We start from the raw sequence: 18,542 nt of genomic DNA, 5'->3' as shown, positions 1-18,542 counted from the left end.
ATCTGTTCTGTCTCTGAAGTTTAACAACACTATGAGGTCTACTATTTCTCTGTCAGCGCTCCATCTCTTTGGAATAATATTCCGGTCCACTTACGGGAAGAATCAACTCTTCACCATTTTAAAATGAAATTAAAAACATTTCTTTTTCTTGATGCTTTCGAGACCTAAAAGCCCTTTTTAGGGCTACATAGTTTTATTCTATTTTTAGATACCCTCCCTTTTGTTCTTTCCCTATACGTTCTCTTTCTTACTTGATAAATTCCAATGCCAATTCTTACTTGATAAATTGTAGTTCTATCCTTCTTCCCTTTTTTGTTCCTGTTTGTTTTTGTATTGTTTTTAAATGTTTTAAATAATGATTATTGTTTTAAGGGATGTATAGTTACCCCATATATGTTTTTAACATAATGTTCACCACCTAGAAGGCTGATTGGGCGGTTTATAAAATTTTTAAATAAACTTGAAACTCCTTCAACAGTGTAGGCAATTGTTATATAGTTTTCTGGTTCAGATTTATTTATTTTTAGTTGAACATAAGAATAGCCTTATTGGGTCTCTCTCAATAACAGACTATGGACTTTTCCTCCAGAAAGTTTGGACAAGTTCCTGGAAGAAAAGTCCATAGTCTGTTATTGAGAGAGACATGGGGAAGCTACTGCTTGCCCTGTATTGGTAGCATGGAATATTGCTACATCTTGAGTTTTGGTCAGGTACTAATGACCTAGATTGGCCACTGTGAGAACGAGTTACTGGGCTTGATGGACCATTGGTCTGACCCAGTAAGGCTAAATTTGAACCAGAAGACTACATAACAATTGCCTACATTGTTTAAGGTGTTTCCAGAGGACTCTGCTCATAAATGTTAAAAGATCAGACAGATATTTGGGATGAAACACTAGAAAAGGGAATTGATGTTATTGTGCCACTCAAAAAGAAACTCCAGGGTAAAAGTAGACAGAACGGGTGTTATCACGATGGTCTCTATCTTAAAAAAAAACAACAACAAACCAACTTAGACATTTAGAACAATGTTGACGTAAGCACCATACATCCGATCTTTTTGCTTGATGTAGAAATTTACAGGAGTCTTACAATAATGAAATAAGGTTAGCTAAGAAAATCATTTCACAATAATATTAGAAAATGATAATAGAATCCAATAATTGTTCCATCTTCTTAAAAACTTGACAGATAACTCCAACAAATCTATGTTTTTCAACTTCTCCATCTGTAGGTGCACTTTGGACAGCGTTCTCACTTTGCGTAATGTATTATCCAAGAACAATCAAAATTGTACTCAGGATATGAGAGATTTTGATACCGCTGTCTCTTGAATTAGATCTGATTTTCTAGACCGAGAAAATTCACCAGTTCCTAAAGAGACTTCACTTTCTGAACTCTTAAATTTCCTCATTGTGAGCTTGATCCAGTTCCATCTACTTGGAACAAAATTCCTACACATGGCTTGACTCCATTATTATTGATGATTAACCAAAGCCAATCCAGCCAGATGGAATTCATCCTATTCTGAAAGTATCATCTTCTGGCATTTCAGAAAGAAAAGGTTATAGGCTGATTGCTAATCTGAAACTTTTAGCTAAAGTTATAGACAAAATGGTATTTCAACAATTAGCAGTGGACTAACAGAGCTATTACATGGGCACATCAAAAAGTAAAGGCAAAATACATTGAATAGCTTTAATAGAAGTAACTGTGAGCAATTGAACATATCATTTGTCCACATGATGACACATTTGTTGTATCATTCAACTAGCTTCTGAATTCCTGCAGAGAAGAAATTTTTTGGCTGCTCCAAAAGCCATGTGAACACCACTTCCTTTACTTCATCATGCTTTATCTTTTGATTTCCTGGTCGCAGTGATGCACCCATGACAATTTTCTCCAGAATACTTGGATCTTCTTCATACCATCTCAGCAACTGGGTCGCAATCTCCACACGCTGTTGCTTGTGCAGATCAGTAAGCTGTTTGGGAACCCATTGTGTGCAGACTTTCCTGTATCCCAAGTCAATATGCATTATGGCAAATGCAGATCCATAGCTGATATCCAAATTTGCAGCCAATTGAGACACCTTTATCTGTCAGTCTTCTCTAATCAAGGCATCCACCCTGTCAATGTGCTCTTGTGTACACAATGTTCTTCCCACTTTAAACCTTTTTACCCACTCATATACCTTTTGTTGATTCATTGTGCCATGTCCATACTGAGTCAATATCTGACAACGAATTTCCACAGGTTTCACTCTTTCTGCCCCCCAAAAGCATACTACTGCACAATGTTCTTTGATGTTCTTTTGCAGTGGAGCATCCATGTTTCTGACCTCGTGGCTGCTACATGACTACAGACTGAGCCCTGCACTGTGCGTGGGTGAATTATCAAACAGGCAATGTATGAGTACATATGTTGCATTTTGCTAGCTCTGTTCCGGTTATCAAGTAATTTAACAATTGCCTTTAATTTTTGATTCACCCTTGTATAATTTTCTGTATAATTTAAACAATAAATCAAACATTAAATAAAATCAAATAAATATACACATATAGGCCTGGATTCTCTAACCAGTGCCATTTTTGGCTGCCAATCCAATTTCAATCATGCAGAATTGCGCTTCCATCAGAGGTAAGCGCTGGAAATGTAGGCCAGAGTTTTCAAGGTCTACCTTGGATGTGAATTGCTTTAGTCCACCTAACGTCACTTCTGGCATTTACCATGCCCACAGTGGCATTAGGCAGCCTAAAATGTCTACAGAGACGCAATTCCAATGCCAATTTTTTAGGTACCAGTTGGTACCTTGAAACTCATTTAAACAGTGATTTTTACTGAACTTGGGCACTTACCGGCGATGTTTAGAGAATCTGGACCACAGAGAAAGTTGAAAGCAGATAAAGACCATATGCCCTGTATAGTCTGTTTAACGTTACTTTAGAAGCTCTATTCATGCTTTAGAAGTCCAAAAAAATGCCAATTAGATATCCATACTGTCCTGGCGCAGACATCAGTGCATGCCTCTACTTTCCCTGGGTTATTTTTGTTAAAGCACCAGAGAAGCATTTTTGTGCCTTAGTAACCTCTGTAGAGCTAATTTTATAACAAGTTACCTTTATGAAAAGTTCAAAAAGGGATCTATTTTATCTTATAAAGACAGCATAGGTGCTTATAAACCACCTGGAGCTCACAAATGCCTTTGCATCAATTTACAACATCTCCAAAGAAAGTGTAAAAGTGTGCAATATTCTGCAAATATACTTGTAAATTATATATAATATGCATAACATAATAACTCAGTCCATGCTGTGCCTTCACTTTATGTGTATGGCCCACCATGTCTATAGGAGGTTTTTATTGCCAATTGCTCAGAATATTTTTCACCTGTGTCAATGACTATTATTCTCTTCTTATTGCAGTCCCCAAATAATCCTACAGTTCCTCAAGAAAAAATCAGACCATTAACAAGTTTGGATCATCCCCAGAGTCCTTTTTATGACCCAGAAGGTGGGCCCATCATACCTGTAGCCAGAGTTATCCTAGAAAGAATTGCACGAAAGGTAATAAATTCTTTTTTACAGGCTAGAAATAATTGCAGTAGAAGACATGATATCAGAAAATGTATAGATTGAAATTAAGTTGTGTATTATTACACATTTCCATAAGTCACCCTGGTAAGTGGGACCCTGATGCCTTATAAAGCAACATACTTGGAGAGTCTAGGCCCAGGCAGAGCAGAGTACTGGGCATGGATCAGGAGCCATAAAGTCTTTGGGTAATACCAGTGGTGGGACAGAAGCCAGGAATCCATAAGATAAACTAGACAGGGCTCAGGATCAGGAATCACAGGCAAATCCAAGCACAGAACATGAACCAGACCTGGAATCAAGGCAGCAACCAGACCAGCAAATTCACATGGAGAATCCCACATGAGATATGGGACAAGCAAGTATATTTCTCGTGATGTTCCTTATATTCAGACCTACTGCTAGTGCGCCGAGAACATCTGGAGATGTGTAGGTTTTACCAAAGCCCCAGCTGCTTCCTTGACTGTACAGCTCCAATGACATACAATCTCTTTGAATTTATGATATTGCAATACATCAGAATTTTAATACAATTTGAAATGGCCTACTGAACAGTCTAGCCTGCTGGGAATGTTGTAAGGTGCAGTCCAACAAATCCTGGTCCTTCTCTGGCTCTGAATATTCAAGCAGTCGCTCTCTATGATTGTACAGTACTCTCTTGAAAGATCGCTTAATACATTTATCAGGATACCCTTAAAAATGATGGGCCCTGGGTGTCACATATGATAGGTACACCACAGTATCAGACAGACTTTTACAGTCTGTGTCTTTCAAATGACAAAATGGTTTGTGTAGGTTGGAGTGGGCTTCAAAGACCCTAAGGACAGTGCTGGGTGAGCGTCTACAGTCTATCTCATGGATATTCAGCTGATTGTGGTCACTGTTTTTCAAGTGCTAAATTATGCATCAGTATTCAGTGCGGAGCCAGATATGGGCACCAACACTGAATTTCAGGGCATAGTTCCAGGCAGCCCAAATCTTTTATATGAGTCTGGATGATATTCAGCCAGGCCTGCATAAGAGTTATGTGGTCCCCAGCTGTCTATCAGGCTGGGACTGGCACAGCATAGGGGTTTTTTTTTTTCTTTTTTTAACCATGCATCTTTCTACCCCTCCAATATTACTTCCTCTCTCCCCCACCTGCAGGCCATGATACCCCCTGGAAAGGGGTGTGCACCCTGGGCCTACTTACATACCTGGGTAGTTGAGTGGGGGTCTTCAGGGGTAGAAGTACAACCCCCTTGCTCATGCCCCTTCATGGCAGACTTTCAAAATGACTGCCACAACCTCTCACTTCATCTCATGATACTGGGCAGGACCAAGGAGAAGAAGCCAGAGATGGTAGCTTAGACCCATTGTCCCCTGCCTGCTTTCCCTGGGATCGGTAGCATGGAATGTTGCTACTATTTGGGTTTTTTGTGACCTGGATTATTAGACGGACATTTGATCTGACCCACTATGGCTGTTCTTATGTGAGCCATTGTACATCACTGATGAGGCTAGCTCTTGGGCATTGGTGGAATGAGACATTATGACATCACAATCTCAGCTCTGGAATGTTGCTACTCTTTGGGTTTCTGGATTGGCCACTGTGGAAACAGAAGACAGGGCTAGATGAACCATTGGTCTGACCCAGTAGGGCTGTTCTTATGTTCTTAAACCTTAATGTAAAAATTGCTCATGCTTTTTATTTCTATAGTTCTCTTTGTTATAGTTTTGAGCAAATAGCTCTGAATTCATTACCTAACTTTTACTGTGGGGTTTTTTTGTTTTTGTTTTTTTACCAGGGAGAACAGTGTAACATTGTACCTGATAACGTAGATGATATTGTTGCAGATCTTGTTCCTGAAGAAAAGGAAGAAGGTGAGATACGCTGGATTGCACAGCCTTCTATCTGGCTCATTTAGAAATAACTCAAGAGACATACAATTAAGGTCAAGGGTTGAATAAATAAGGGGCTGAAATGTCCTACCAATAAGAGTTATGTGGGCCCCAGCTGTCAATCAGGCTGGGACTGGCACAGCATAGGGTTGTTGTTGTTTTTTTTCTTTTTTTTTTTAACCATGCATCTTTCTACCCCTCCAATATTACTTCCTCTCTCCCCCACCTGCTTATTTGGAAATGATGTCATAGCCACCAGTTTGCAACTTACAGCAGCAGAGGGGAATCATTCACACCCCATTCACTAGACTACCAGGAATACTCACAGGTAAGTCTTGGGAGATGGAGGAGAGTCAGTTTGGATCCTTGGCAGTGGTGAGGTTGGTTGGAGCAAGGGCATTATTGCTTAGGGGTGTTCAGGGTTTGGGTGGAGGTTTTTCACAGGGCGGGAAGGTCAGGGCTTGGATCAGGGAATGGGTAATAGTTTTGGGAGGTCAGGGTGTGTATCATGAGTTGGGCAGTAGGGCCAGGGTGTATGTAAATCACAGGGAAGGAGGAATTGTGGGTGTCTTTGGTTTAGGGCATTAGCCACACTAACTGTCCTTAATGCTATGTCTTCAGGTAGTGTTAACATAGTAAATGATGGCAGATATAGACCTGAACATCATTTGCTATGTTAATGCCAACTGAAGAGATAGCATTAAGCACAGAACATAAGAGTAGTGTTACTGGGTCCGACCTGTCCTCATGATGGTCAATCCAGGTCACTAGTACCTGGCAAAAATCCGGAGTAGCAACATTCCATGGACAATTTCCTGCTGGAAAAGGGGATAGAAGGGTATAAATAGAGGATTACTACACAGGTCCTGGACCTGTTGGGCCGCCGCGTGAGCAGACTGCTGGGCATGATGGACCTCAGGTCTGACCCAGCAGAGGCAATGTTTATGTTCTTATGTTCTAAAAAATACACACTGGCTGCCAATGCCCCATCGTATCTCCTATAAAATTGCACTATTATCATCTTTTCGGTCATCACACCACAATTATGGAATTCACTCTATATTAGAGAAAAACCTACATTAGACAAATTTAAAAGTTCATTGAAAAACCTTTCTTTATAAAGATGCCTTTGAAAATTAAAACCTTCATTCAATGATAATATTAGCATTGAAATACCTTTTCATTATTTTATTTTAAAAAATGATCTACTCTTTCTTTCTTCCCCGACCTATCATGTTACCCTTTAATGTCGCCTTTCGTTCTACCCCTTCTCATCCTGTTTCTGTCTGTCTGTCTTCGGAATTTGGCCTTGTACGTATAATTATGAGTCTCTGTTACCCCTGATTTTAATATATATAATTTGCTTTGGAAACAATATTATTAGCGTTTGCATCAAATTTTAATAAACTTGAAACTTGAGCAGTTCTGTTCTGTTTTGCAGTTTTCTCTGGCTTCAATGTAGATTACAAAATTAAGAGAACCTCTGTTTCAGGATTAATAAGGCAAGAAAGAGCTAGAGCTGGCCTGTATCTTAACTGTCATCCGATGTAAACAAATAAGCTTTCAATTTCTTTCTGAACTGAGTGTAATTTGCAAAGCTCGATTGTTCCAGCTGCTGCCCCAAATCAAAAAAGACACCCAGAACTCCCATTTAGGGTACCTGCGCTGTGGCCTGTTAGTGCTGCCCACAGCCCTATCCCTGCCAATCCACACTTACCGCCCTGGCTGGTTTGAGGGCACAGGCGCAATCCTTGTCATTGTGTTAGCACCAATGACCCAGGAATTCTTAATTTAGAATGCTATTGCATTCATCATTTCATTTGTGATATTAAATACATTTTTCACATAAAGTAAAACTATGTGTTTATCTTTACTAAATGAAACAGCATCTTACAGGGTTTTTTTTAAAAAAACAAAAAACAGCCCAAACAAACCTGATAAACACTGGATAACATATTTCTTGTTTTAATTATTTAGATGATACGCCAGAAACATGTATCTATTCAAACTGGTCACCCTGGTCTGCCTGCAGCTCTGCTACCTGTGATAAAGGGAAGAGGATGAGGCAACGGATGCTGAAAGCACAGCTGGACCTCAGCGTACTCTGCCCAGATACCCAGGACTTTGAACCATGTATGGGACCAGGTTGTAGTGAAGAAGGTAATTGAAGGACAACTGAATATGTAGGAAGTTCAACTAATAAATGCATTAAGGAATAATTTTTTTAAGCCTGAAAAACACCTTTGAAGAAGAAACCACTCAATAGATTATAATAACCTCATCTAAAATTTGCTACAGCAAGGAAGTTCAAGCAACAAGAAACCAGGGCTCAAATCTTGTTGACACTGGACAAATTACTTCACTTTCTACTGCATCAATTGCAGACTTGAAATCAAATCTGAAAATATACTTGTTTTGCAAAATTTAGAAACTTTCCGTCCTATATTCAGCTGGCAGCAGTCGGCATTATTTTAAACTCTGATTGTTTCTGGTTAGATATTTAAGGCCGGGCCATATCTGGGTAGCAGCATTGAATGTCAGGGGTAAATTTGGTTGGGATGGCCTTTGTGGGTCCTGGCTAATATTTACCTGGGGCCTGCATAACAAGTTTTTAATTTCTAAGAATCCTCAAGCCCCCCAGATTCAAAGTCCTCCTCCCCTAGAACAATATCTCCCCATCTCCAACCCTCATCCTGAGATTAAGGCAAGTCCTCCTGTATCCCCAGTGATCGTAGCGCCCCCCCCCTCTGCAAATGGCTACTGTGACCTCTCACCCTTGGATATACCATCCAGCCCCAGTACTTTATCCATCTTTAGTTTAGCGAGCTCCTCATGAACATAATCCTTTGAAAATCAATCAGGGTCTACCACTTCTGTGGTCTTGTTTTCTGTGGTCCTGTTCCTGGAGCTTCAACTGTGAACACAGAACAGAAATATTTGTTAAGCAATTCAGCAATTAGTTTTGTTAACCATCCCTTTTCTAATAATTCCTAGCATCTTGTTTGCTTTTTGGCTGCCACCGTACATTAGGTACAATGACAACTTGATCTTTTTCTTAGGCGCTGACCCCAAGGTGAACCCTAGCATTTTGTAAGTATGATTTGAGTTATTTTTCTCAATGTGCATCATTTTGCATTTGTCCACATTAAATTTCATCTGCCATTTGGATGCCCAGTCTTCCAGTTACCTAAGGTCTTCCTGTAATTTTTCACAGTCGCATGCATTTTAGCAACTTTGAACAGGCTAGTGTCATCTGCAAATCATAGTTACCAGATGATAGAAAATGCAGATTCGGATTTAGTGGCAATCACAGAGATGTGGTTCATAGAGAATCATGACTGGAATATAGTTGTACTGGACTATAATCTGTTCAGAAAAGACAGGGTAGGAAGAAAACGAGGGTAAGTGGCATTATATGTTAAAGATCATATTAAAGCCACACAATTGCAAGATCTGCAGGGTAAGAAAGAGGCACTGTGGGTCTGTCTGGAAAGAGGAAATAGAAAATGTATCTACATTGGTGTGATAAACAGGCCTTATTCTCAGATGGAAGAAGTGGTAGAGGTTTAATTTAAGGCATTCAAAATATAGCTGTAAAGGGGGAAGTATTACTAATAGGTGATTTTAATATGCCAGGTGTTGATTGGGGTATCCCTATTGTGAGGGAGATCCTGGATTCTCTACAAGAAGAACTGTTCTAGCAATTAGTAATGGAACCAACATGGGATGGGGCCATACAGGACTTAGTGCTTACAAATGGGGAGTGTTTGAGAATGACATGGTGACAAAATTCATCACCGTTCCCGTCCCCACGGATAACCGTGGGAAACCATCTTCATGTCATTCTTTAAGGAAAGAGGGAAAAATCAGAGTATGAATGGCCACAACCACTGACCCGCAAGCTTTGCTCTGAAGAATGCTAGTGTAGAAGGACTGAAGTTGAGATAGACACTGAAGAATGACAGTCTCTGGTATCCAGAGCAGATATTGTGGTGTCATAATGCCTCATTCCACCAGTGCCTAAGAGCCAGTCACATCAGTGATGTCACAATGGCTTCATTATCCTTGGCTCCCATAAGAATCAGAGTATGAATGGCCACAACCACTGACCCACAAGCTTTGCTTTGAAGAATGCTGGTGTAGAAGGACTGAAGTTGAAATAGAGACTAGAAAATGAAATTTAATGTGGACAAATGCAAAGTGATACACATTGGGAAGAATAACCCGAATCAGTTACCGAATGCTAGGGTCCACCTTGGGGGTTAGCACCCAAGAAAAGGATTTGGGTATCATTGTCTGCCCAATGTACGGTGGCGGCCAAAAAGCAAACAGGATGCTAAGAATTATTAAAAAAGGGATGGTTAACAAGACTAAGAATGTTATAATGCCCCTGTATCGCTCTATGGTGCGACCTCATCTGGAGTATTTCGTTCAATTCTGGTCTCCTTATCTCAAGAAAGATATAGCGGCACTAGAAAAAGTTCAAAGAAAAGTGACCAAGATGATAAAGGGGATGGAACGCCACTCATATGAGGAAAGACTAAAAAGATTAGGGCTCTTCATCTTGGAAAAGAAACGACTGGGGGAGATATGATTGAAGCCTACAAAATCCTGAGTGGAGTAGAACAGGTACAAGTGGATCGATTTTTCACTCCATCAAAAATTACAAAGATTAGGGTTCACTCGATGAACTTACAGGGAAATACTTTTAAAACCAATAGGAGGAAATATTTTTTCACTCCGAGAATAGTTAAGCTCTGAAACACATTGCTAGAGGTTGTGGTAAGAGTAGATAGCGTAGTTGGTTTTAAGAAAGGTTTGGACATTTTCTTGGAGGAAAAGTTCACAGTCTGTTTTTGAGAAAGACATGGGGGAAGTCACTGCTTGCTCTGGATTGTTAGCATGGAATGTTGCTATACTATTCCTAGGGACCTGGATTTGTCACTGTGAGAACGGGCTACTGAGCTTGATGGACCATTGGTCTGACCCAGGAAGGCTATTCTTATGTTCTTATGTCTTTTAACAGTATTTGAATGAAGAATGTTTAAGGTGATCTTTAAAGACGAAAACACTTTCACCAAACAAAATGCACTATGTCAAAAGATGTAGCACAATGCAGGCAGATAGCAAACTACAAACGGAGGAAAAAGCCTCAGACAAGGGTCCTCCCACCACCACAATGGTGGAATAACGGTGGTTAGGCGTTCACCTCACTTACTATGAAATAAGCACTGTACTGTGTTGTTTTTTGCCAGTGAGGTGAACGTCTAACCACCTTGTCTGAGGCTTTTTCCTCCGTTTGTAGTTTGCTATCTGCCTGCATTGTGCTGTTCATGAATACATCATTTTGTTTGGTGAAAGTGTTTTCGTCAATATTGTTTGCTTTTCATAATATCTGATTCTTTTTGGCTATTTACTAAGGTGATCTTGAAAACATATGAAATGATTGTGCATTTTTGGAATAAGTTAATGCTAGTTACAGCTGAAGTTCTTGTGCTCTTAGATTCTTCTACTTGTATGATGTCAGAATGGATCGCTTGGTCCCCATGTAGTGTGTCCTGTGGCATGGGCATGAGATCAAGAGAAAGATACGTGAAACAATTCCCTGAGGATGGTTCTGTATGTAAAACACCCACCGAAGAAACGGAAAAGTGCATTATAAATGAGGAATGTTGTAAGTGTTGATTTTAATATAAGATATTTGTGGATGTCCTTCTTGCCTTCAACTTCAACTGCTTCCTTCTGAAACTTCGTAGGGAGCTTTGGCTTTATAGAAGGCCATTTCTGGCTGTAATCGGTCTCTTCTTTCCTTAGGAGTGACTCAATTAAAAATTCCTATCTTCAATGGAATACATGCTTCTTTTTCATCTACGAGGGGGTAATGAAAAGTTCTCAGCCCAATCAACCAACTTCCTAAATTCTGTAGCCGAAAAGAGAATTATCTTATTTTGTTAAGTGACAATGTGCAGAAATGAAATTCTGTGTTTTGACATTGTTTCAGATCATTGATTGAACCATATCCACATCATTCTCTTCTTGGTTGGGCTGAGAACTTTTCAGTCCCCCCAAACTGCCCTATCAGCTACTGTGCTTTATATTTCCACAGGAGGTGGTAACTCCCACCTTCCTGGAGGAGGTATAACACAGTGAAGAAGAAGAATGAAGTATTATTAATGAGGTACCTATGTGCTCACCCTGATTTCCTGGTATTAATGCCATATGCCTATCCTAATTTGAAATGGAGCTGCTTTTCAAACTGTGTAGTATTTAAATCAATTTGGCAGTACAGTAAAACAGAATAAACCATAAACCTAAAAATTCATTTGTACAATAAGTTTTTGATAGACTCTTGCTCTATGTATCTGTACACTTCTCGGACTTTGCCCAGCCTTTAGATCACTGTTCTTGTACTATGTGCTGGTTCTGTTCACCTTTTAGATAATTCTGTTAACCACAATGAACTACCAGGTGTATACTGGTATATAAATACAATTTTATGTTATAAGAAGTAGTAGGAATGGCAGTTATAGCTGTGCACAGTTTCCTGTCTGCTATTTCATATTGCATCTTTTCAGCTCGATATACTGTATGTCATAAATAATAAAGTTAATACTTTTTAAAAGATGCGATTGCTATCAACTTTCTTTGTGTCAAATTTTCACTAGCTCCCAGCAGTTGCATTGTGACGGAATGGGGAGAGTGGGAAGAATGCAGTGCCACTTGTGGAATGGGCATGAAAAAGAGAGACAGGATGATTAAGATGACGCCACCTGATGGATCAATGTGCAAAACCGAAACAACAGAAGTGGATAAATGCATGATGCCAGAATGTCGTAAGTCTACTAACTGAATGATGCAGTTGGTGTGGCTGTTAAGTGCTACTGCAAACTAGCAGTTAGGCTTGAATAGCTGATTGAACCGGCCTAGTCTTTCTGGCTGGTTCAATCGAGTTGAACATTGACCCACCTTTCTTTCAGATTTCTAGCATTTGTATAGACAATCTAAAGATTGGGTTTTAATTTCTAATTACAAACTATGTTGCAATTGATGGCAGTACTTTGGAATAATTTCTTTCTTTCTGATTGTTATTTAAATATTGCAGACTGCATCAGGTTGGGTTGGTTTTTGTTTGTTTGTTTTTTATATATAACTTCTGCTATTGAAATATCCTAACTTTTGCATTTCACCAATATCTCCTGAAGATACTTTACTCTGAACCACTTTGCTCCTAATCAACTTCGTCTTTCACCCAGATTCTACTTTCAAAATAGTTTGTCTAATGGGCTGGTTCCAGTTTGGTTCACAGCTGAAGCGCTGGAAGTGGGATCGTAAAAGACAAACACAAATGGGGATGGAGGTGTGGTAGACCCTGATCGATTTTCAGAGGATTGTATTTGTGAGGAGCTAGATAATCTAAAGGTGAACAAAGCAATGGGGCTGGATGGTATACATCTGAGAGCACTGAAGGAACTCAGGGAAGTTTTGGGGGCTCCATTGGCTGAACTTTTCAATACTTCTCTAGAATGGAGGATTGGAGAAGGGCAGATGTGGTCCTGCTCCACAAAAGTGGAAGAAGTAATAATAATAACTTTATTTTTCTATACCGCCATAGTCAGATGACTTCTAGGCGGTTCAACATCGAAAAAAGGCTAGACATTCAGCAAATTACAAATGCATGAGGGGAAAGTTACAGAAGAAAGAGTAGTAGTGGAGGGAAATGTAAGAGGGGTTGAAAGTGGGAGGGAAAGTGAGAGGGGTAGGAATTGCCTGAAGATTGCTTTGGGTTGTAGGGGGAAAAAGCGTAGTGAGCGCGGATTGGTCTGTTTAGGTGATGAATTTGTCAAACAGAGTGGTTTTGATAGATTTTCAGAATGCGTTGTATGTCTGTCTGGTTTTATTTATGTAGTTTCCCAGCCAGGATTGTTGTCTGTTAGCTTGGAACATGAAGGTTCTGTCAAGGTAGGATTTGTATTTGCAGCCAATAATTTTAGGATAGGCGAAGATGTTTTTGTTTTTGGTTGTTCGTGTGGGGTTGTGTAAAGCAAAGTGTGTTTGCAGGTAGGAAGGTGCTAGGCCCCAGATTTGTTTGAAGCAGATGCATTCAAATTTGAACTGAATTTGCACTTCATTGGTAGCCAGTGCAGTTTTTTGTAGTATGGGCTAATGTGGTCTTGTTTTCTCAGTCCGAAGATTAAGCGAACTGACGTCTTTTGTACTAATCTCAGTTTTTTTTATTGGTTTTTTGTGGGATACCCAGATAGATGATGTTGCAATAGTCCAGGGTGGATAGGATCAGCAATTGCACCAGTAACCTGAAAGGATGTTGTGTCAAAATATTTTTTTGATAGTCCTTAGCTTCCATAGAATGTAGAAGCATTTCTTCAATGTTTGTGTGGTCGGCCATGGTCAAGTGCGTGTCTAGAGTGACACCTAGAATTTTTATGGTTTTGGAAATCGGATATTCGCGGCTGTTTATTTTTAATGATGTTTTCGTTATTTTGTCGTTGGGGCTTGCCAAGAAGACTTTTGTTTTCTCTGTATTTAGTTTCAGTTTGAAATTGGTGGTCCATTTTTCGATTTATCTCATTGTGTGTGTGAAAGGATGCCTATAATTTCAGTTGAGATATCATTTAAGGGGATTAGGATGGATATATCGTCTGCGTATATGTAATGTGTTAAGTTTAATTTTTGTAGTCGGCGACCTAAGGATGCTAGGTAAATGTTGAATAAAGTAGACGATAGAGGGGAGCCTTGGGGTACCCCTGACGGGTTATTCCATGGGTTGGAGTGATTTCCATTGCTGGCTACTCTGTAGGATCTGTTTGTTAGGAATTCTTGGAACCATTTCTTTACCTTTCCCGAGATTCCCATTGCATCAAGGCACAGTAGCATGATTTCGTGGTCTACTAGGTCAAACGCATTGCTGAGGTCTAATTGCAGGATCAGTGCACTTTTGCTTTTGCTGAAGAGATCATAGAGGTGCTTTAGTATGGAGGCTATGACCGTTTCTGTGCTATATCCTTTCCTGAAACCTGATTGATGATCGCTGAGGATGTTAAATTTGTCTAGGTAGTTTCCCAGTTGGAGGTTGACCAATCCTTCCTGTAGTTTTGTGAAGAGGGGAATGCTTGCTATGGGTCTGTAGTTGGATGTTAGTGCTGTAGAGGTTTTCTGATCTTTGAGGATTGGTGGCCCATGTCTATGTTTAGTGTTCTGAGATAGGAATTGACTCCACCATCCTAAAGTGGTTCTCAAACTTCTTACGCTCTCGCTCCTACACCGTCAACACAAATGGCACCATGTCCACTCCTTGGACACCATCTTGCGGTGTCCCTCAGGGATCACCCCTATCCCCTATTCTCTTTAACATCTATATGTCCTCCCTGAAAACTCCTTCAATTATCCCCCCTTGAAACAATCTACACATACGCGGATGACATCCTTGTCCTCTTCAAGATTGACCAGAACCTCACCAACTTCCATGAGAACATTACAGCTTGCATAATGAGACTCCGCTCCTGGTCCGTCTAGGTACAGATGAAACTAAATGAATCAAAAACAAAATTACTCTGGCTCGGCCCAAAATTAGAACACCTGCCCACCCTCTTCCCATTACCCTCAGGCGATGCACTGCAGCTTGAATTCTCATGCAAGGTCCTTGGCATCATTATCGATTCTTCTCTCTCCCTCAATGACCACCTCAACTCCTTGGCAAAATCATGCTTTTTCAGCCTCCACATGCTGAGAAAAGATCCTACTTCCGCCAACAATATTTTGCCATCCTTGTCCAATCCATCATCCTCTCCAAACTAGGTTACTGCAATGCCATCTACTTAAGCCTATCAAAAAAAAGTCTTCAAAGACTCCAGCTAATCCAGAATACTGCAGCCAAATTGATCTTTACAAAACGCAAATCTGACCATGTCTCCCCACTCCTTGCCAAACTTCATTGGCTCCCAATGATCTCCAGAATCCATTTCAAATGTTCCTGCCTGGCTTTTAAGATCATTCACGGCATCCTTCCTCCCCTTATCCCACTATCTTACAACTCCTCAAGTCCCGACTCCTCCAGAACCGCCCAAAGGTATAAACTAGCCTTCCCCTCTCTACTCGGCATTCACTATGCAGGTAAACTGGGTAATCCCTTCTCTTCAAAATCACAGGACTTTGGAACGACCTCACCATCCCGCTGCGGAATCTGGGCTCCCTCCAATTATTCCGCAAACAGGAGTGTGTGGCGCAGTGGTTGGATCTACAGCCTCAGCACCCTGGGGTTGTGGGTTCAAACCCCGCGCTGCTCCTTGTGACCCTGGGCAAGTCACTTAATCCTCCATAGCCCCAGGTACGTTAGATAGATTGTGAGCCCACCGGGACAGAGAGGGAAGATGCTTGAGTACCTGATTGTAAAAACCGCTTAGATAACCTTGATAGGCGGTATATAAAATCCTAATAAACTTGAACAAACTTGAAACAACTGAAAACTTGGCTTTTCACCAAATTGTAATTCTATCCTCCCCCTTTTTCTTCCCTTCTACATATAAGTTAATGTAAATCTTTTCCTTCTCTACCTATATTTTTAAGTTCTTGTAAACCATGTCGAGCTTCATATTCGTGGAGATGATGCGGTACATAAATTTAAGGTTTAGATTAGATTAGATTAGACTTAAACAGGATGAATTTGGTCCAGAAAGAGGCTGCTAAAATGGTCAGTGGTCTTCATCATAAGGCATGTGGGGACTTAAAGATCTCAAAATATATATACTTTGGAAGAAAGGTAGGAGAGGGGAGATATGATAGAGACATTTAAATACCTAAATGATGTAAATGCACATGAGTCAAGTCTCTTTCATTTGAAAGGAAGCTCTGGAATAAGAGGACATAGGATGAAGTTGAGAGGTGATAGGCTCAGGAGTAATCTAAGGAAATACTTTTTATACCAAAAGGATGATAGATATGTGGAATAGTCTCCCAGTAGAGGTGATGGAGACAAAGACTGTTCCTGTATTCAAGAAAGTGTGGGATAGGCAAATGGGATCTCTTAGGAAGAGGAGGAGATAGTGGATGCTGCAGATGGGCAGACTGGATGAGCTGTTGGCCTTTATTGTAATTTCTTTGGGCCTTTATCTGCCATCATATTTCTATGTTTCTATAATCATAAAGCTCTATGACTTTACAATGCAAGTGTACAAAAACAGAAAGAACTATTGAATATTGTATCTGCTAATTCCCTTAGCGTGCAAAGTTTGTGGGTCCGTGATCCGTGGTGCCGTGTCCGGCAACTATAGGCCTGTGAGTCTTACGTCTGTCCCCGGCAAGATGGTTGAAGCACTGATCAAAGATAGCATAGTCCGGCACTTGGACGCACACGACTTGATGAAACCCAGTCAACATGGATTCAGGAAAGGGAAATCATGTTTGACGAATTTACTCCAATTTTTTGAGACCGTGAACGAGCAAATTGATAGTGGGAAGCCAGTGGACATAATATACTTGGACTTCCAGAAAGCGTTCGACAAAGTTCCACACGAAAGACTTCTCAGGAAACTACAAAGCCATGGCATAGAGGAAGATATACAAAGATGGATAGGAAAATGGCTGGAAAACCGAAAGCAGAGAGTGGGCATAAATGGGAAGTTCTCCGACTGGGAGAAAGTGACTAGTGGTGTACCCCAGGGCTCGGTACTTGGGCCGATCCTTTTTAATGTTTATATCAATGACCTGGAAGAAGGAACATCCAGTGAGATCATCAAGTTTGCAGATGATACAAAACTGTGCCGGGCAATAAGATCGCAGGAGGATAGAGAGGAACTCCAGAGCGACTTGTGTCGGTTAGAAACATGGGCGGAGAAATGGCAGATGAAATTCAATGTGGAGAAATGCAAGGTAATGCATTTAGGCAATAAGAATAAGGAATACGAGTATACAATGTCAGGAGCAACTCTGGGGAAGAGTGAACAAGAAAAGGACCTGGGTATACTGATAGATAGGACCCTGAAGCCGTCGGCGCAATGTGCGGCAGCGGCAAAGAAGGCAAATAGAATGTTGGGCATGATAAAGAAAGGAATCTCGAGTAGATCGGAGAAAGTTATAATGCCGCTTTATAGGGCAATGGTCAGACCGCACTTGGAATACTGCGTCCAACATTGGTCTCCCTACCTAAAGAAGGATATAAAATTGCTGGAGAGGGTGCAGAGACGAGCAACAAAACTGGTGAAGGGTATGGAGAAACTGGAATACGAGGATAGACTTATAACACTAGGACTGTTCTCACTTGAGAAAAGGAGACTGCGTGGGGATATGATCGAGACCTTCAAAATACTGAAAGGAATCGACAAAATAGAGCAGAGAAGATTATTTACATTGTCCAATTTGACACGGACTAGAGGACATGAAATGAAGCTAAGGGGGGACAGATTCAGGACTAATGTCAGGAAGTTCTGCTTCACTCAGAGAGTGGTTGACACCTGGAATGCCCTCCCAGAGGAGATTATTGCGGAATCGACCGTCCTAGGCTTCAAGAGCAAACTAGATGCATATCTCCTTAAGAGAGGCATATAAAGATATGGTGGACTATAAATTACGCCAGGTGTACACCTGGCAGGGCCTCCGCGTGTGCGGATCGCCGGACTTGATGGACCGAAGGTCTGATCCGGAGATGGCAGTTCTTATGTTCTTATGTTCTTATGTCCGCACATGTACAATGCCTGTCTCAACTGATTTCCTGATCTCCGACGCCGGCTGACTTCGCTGTGCTTGCCGGCTTTCCGACCCTGTTCCTCCGATGGGGGAGGGAAGAGAAGCGAAGCTGGCAAGCACAGTGTTAGAGACCCCGGAGCATGGCCAATGTCGCTTCCTGGCTAGGGCGGCATTGAAGGAAAATAGGGCAGGGAGGGAGGCTTCAACATAAGAACATAAGAATTGCCACTGCTGGGTCAGACCAGTGGTCCATCGTGCCCAGCAGTCCGCTCACACGGCGGCCCTATGGTCAAAGACCAGTGCTCTAAATGAGTCCAGCCTTACCTGCGTACGTTCCGGTGTAGCAGGAACTTGTCCAACTTTGTCTTGAAT

At 41.0% G+C, this 18,542-nt stretch overlaps 1 protein-coding gene across 1 annotated transcript in view; it reads left to right on the top strand.

Moving 5' to 3' along the window:
* Positions 1 to 18,542, top strand: part of SPON1 (spondin 1) — an 85,065-nt gene that overhangs the window by 47,171 nt on the left and 19,352 nt on the right. Inside the window, exons 9-13 of the mRNA XM_033928707.1 lie at positions 3,426 to 3,566; positions 5,381 to 5,456; positions 7,452 to 7,634; positions 10,978 to 11,148; positions 12,140 to 12,307. Of these exons, the coding sequence (XP_033784598.1) occupies positions 3,426 to 3,566; positions 5,381 to 5,456; positions 7,452 to 7,634; positions 10,978 to 11,148; positions 12,140 to 12,307 (739 nt within the window). The remainder of the gene's footprint in view (positions 1 to 3,425; positions 3,567 to 5,380; positions 5,457 to 7,451; positions 7,635 to 10,977; positions 11,149 to 12,139; positions 12,308 to 18,542) is intronic.

The sequence above is a fragment of the Geotrypetes seraphini genome, chromosome 19 (genome assembly GCF_902459505.1).
Source record: "Geotrypetes seraphini chromosome 19, aGeoSer1.1, whole genome shotgun sequence".
Classification (NCBI taxonomy): Eukaryota; Metazoa; Chordata; class Amphibia; order Gymnophiona; family Dermophiidae; genus Geotrypetes; species Geotrypetes seraphini.
The sequence above is the reverse complement of the archived record's forward strand: the minus strand, read 5'-3'. Positions and strand labels throughout refer to the sequence as shown.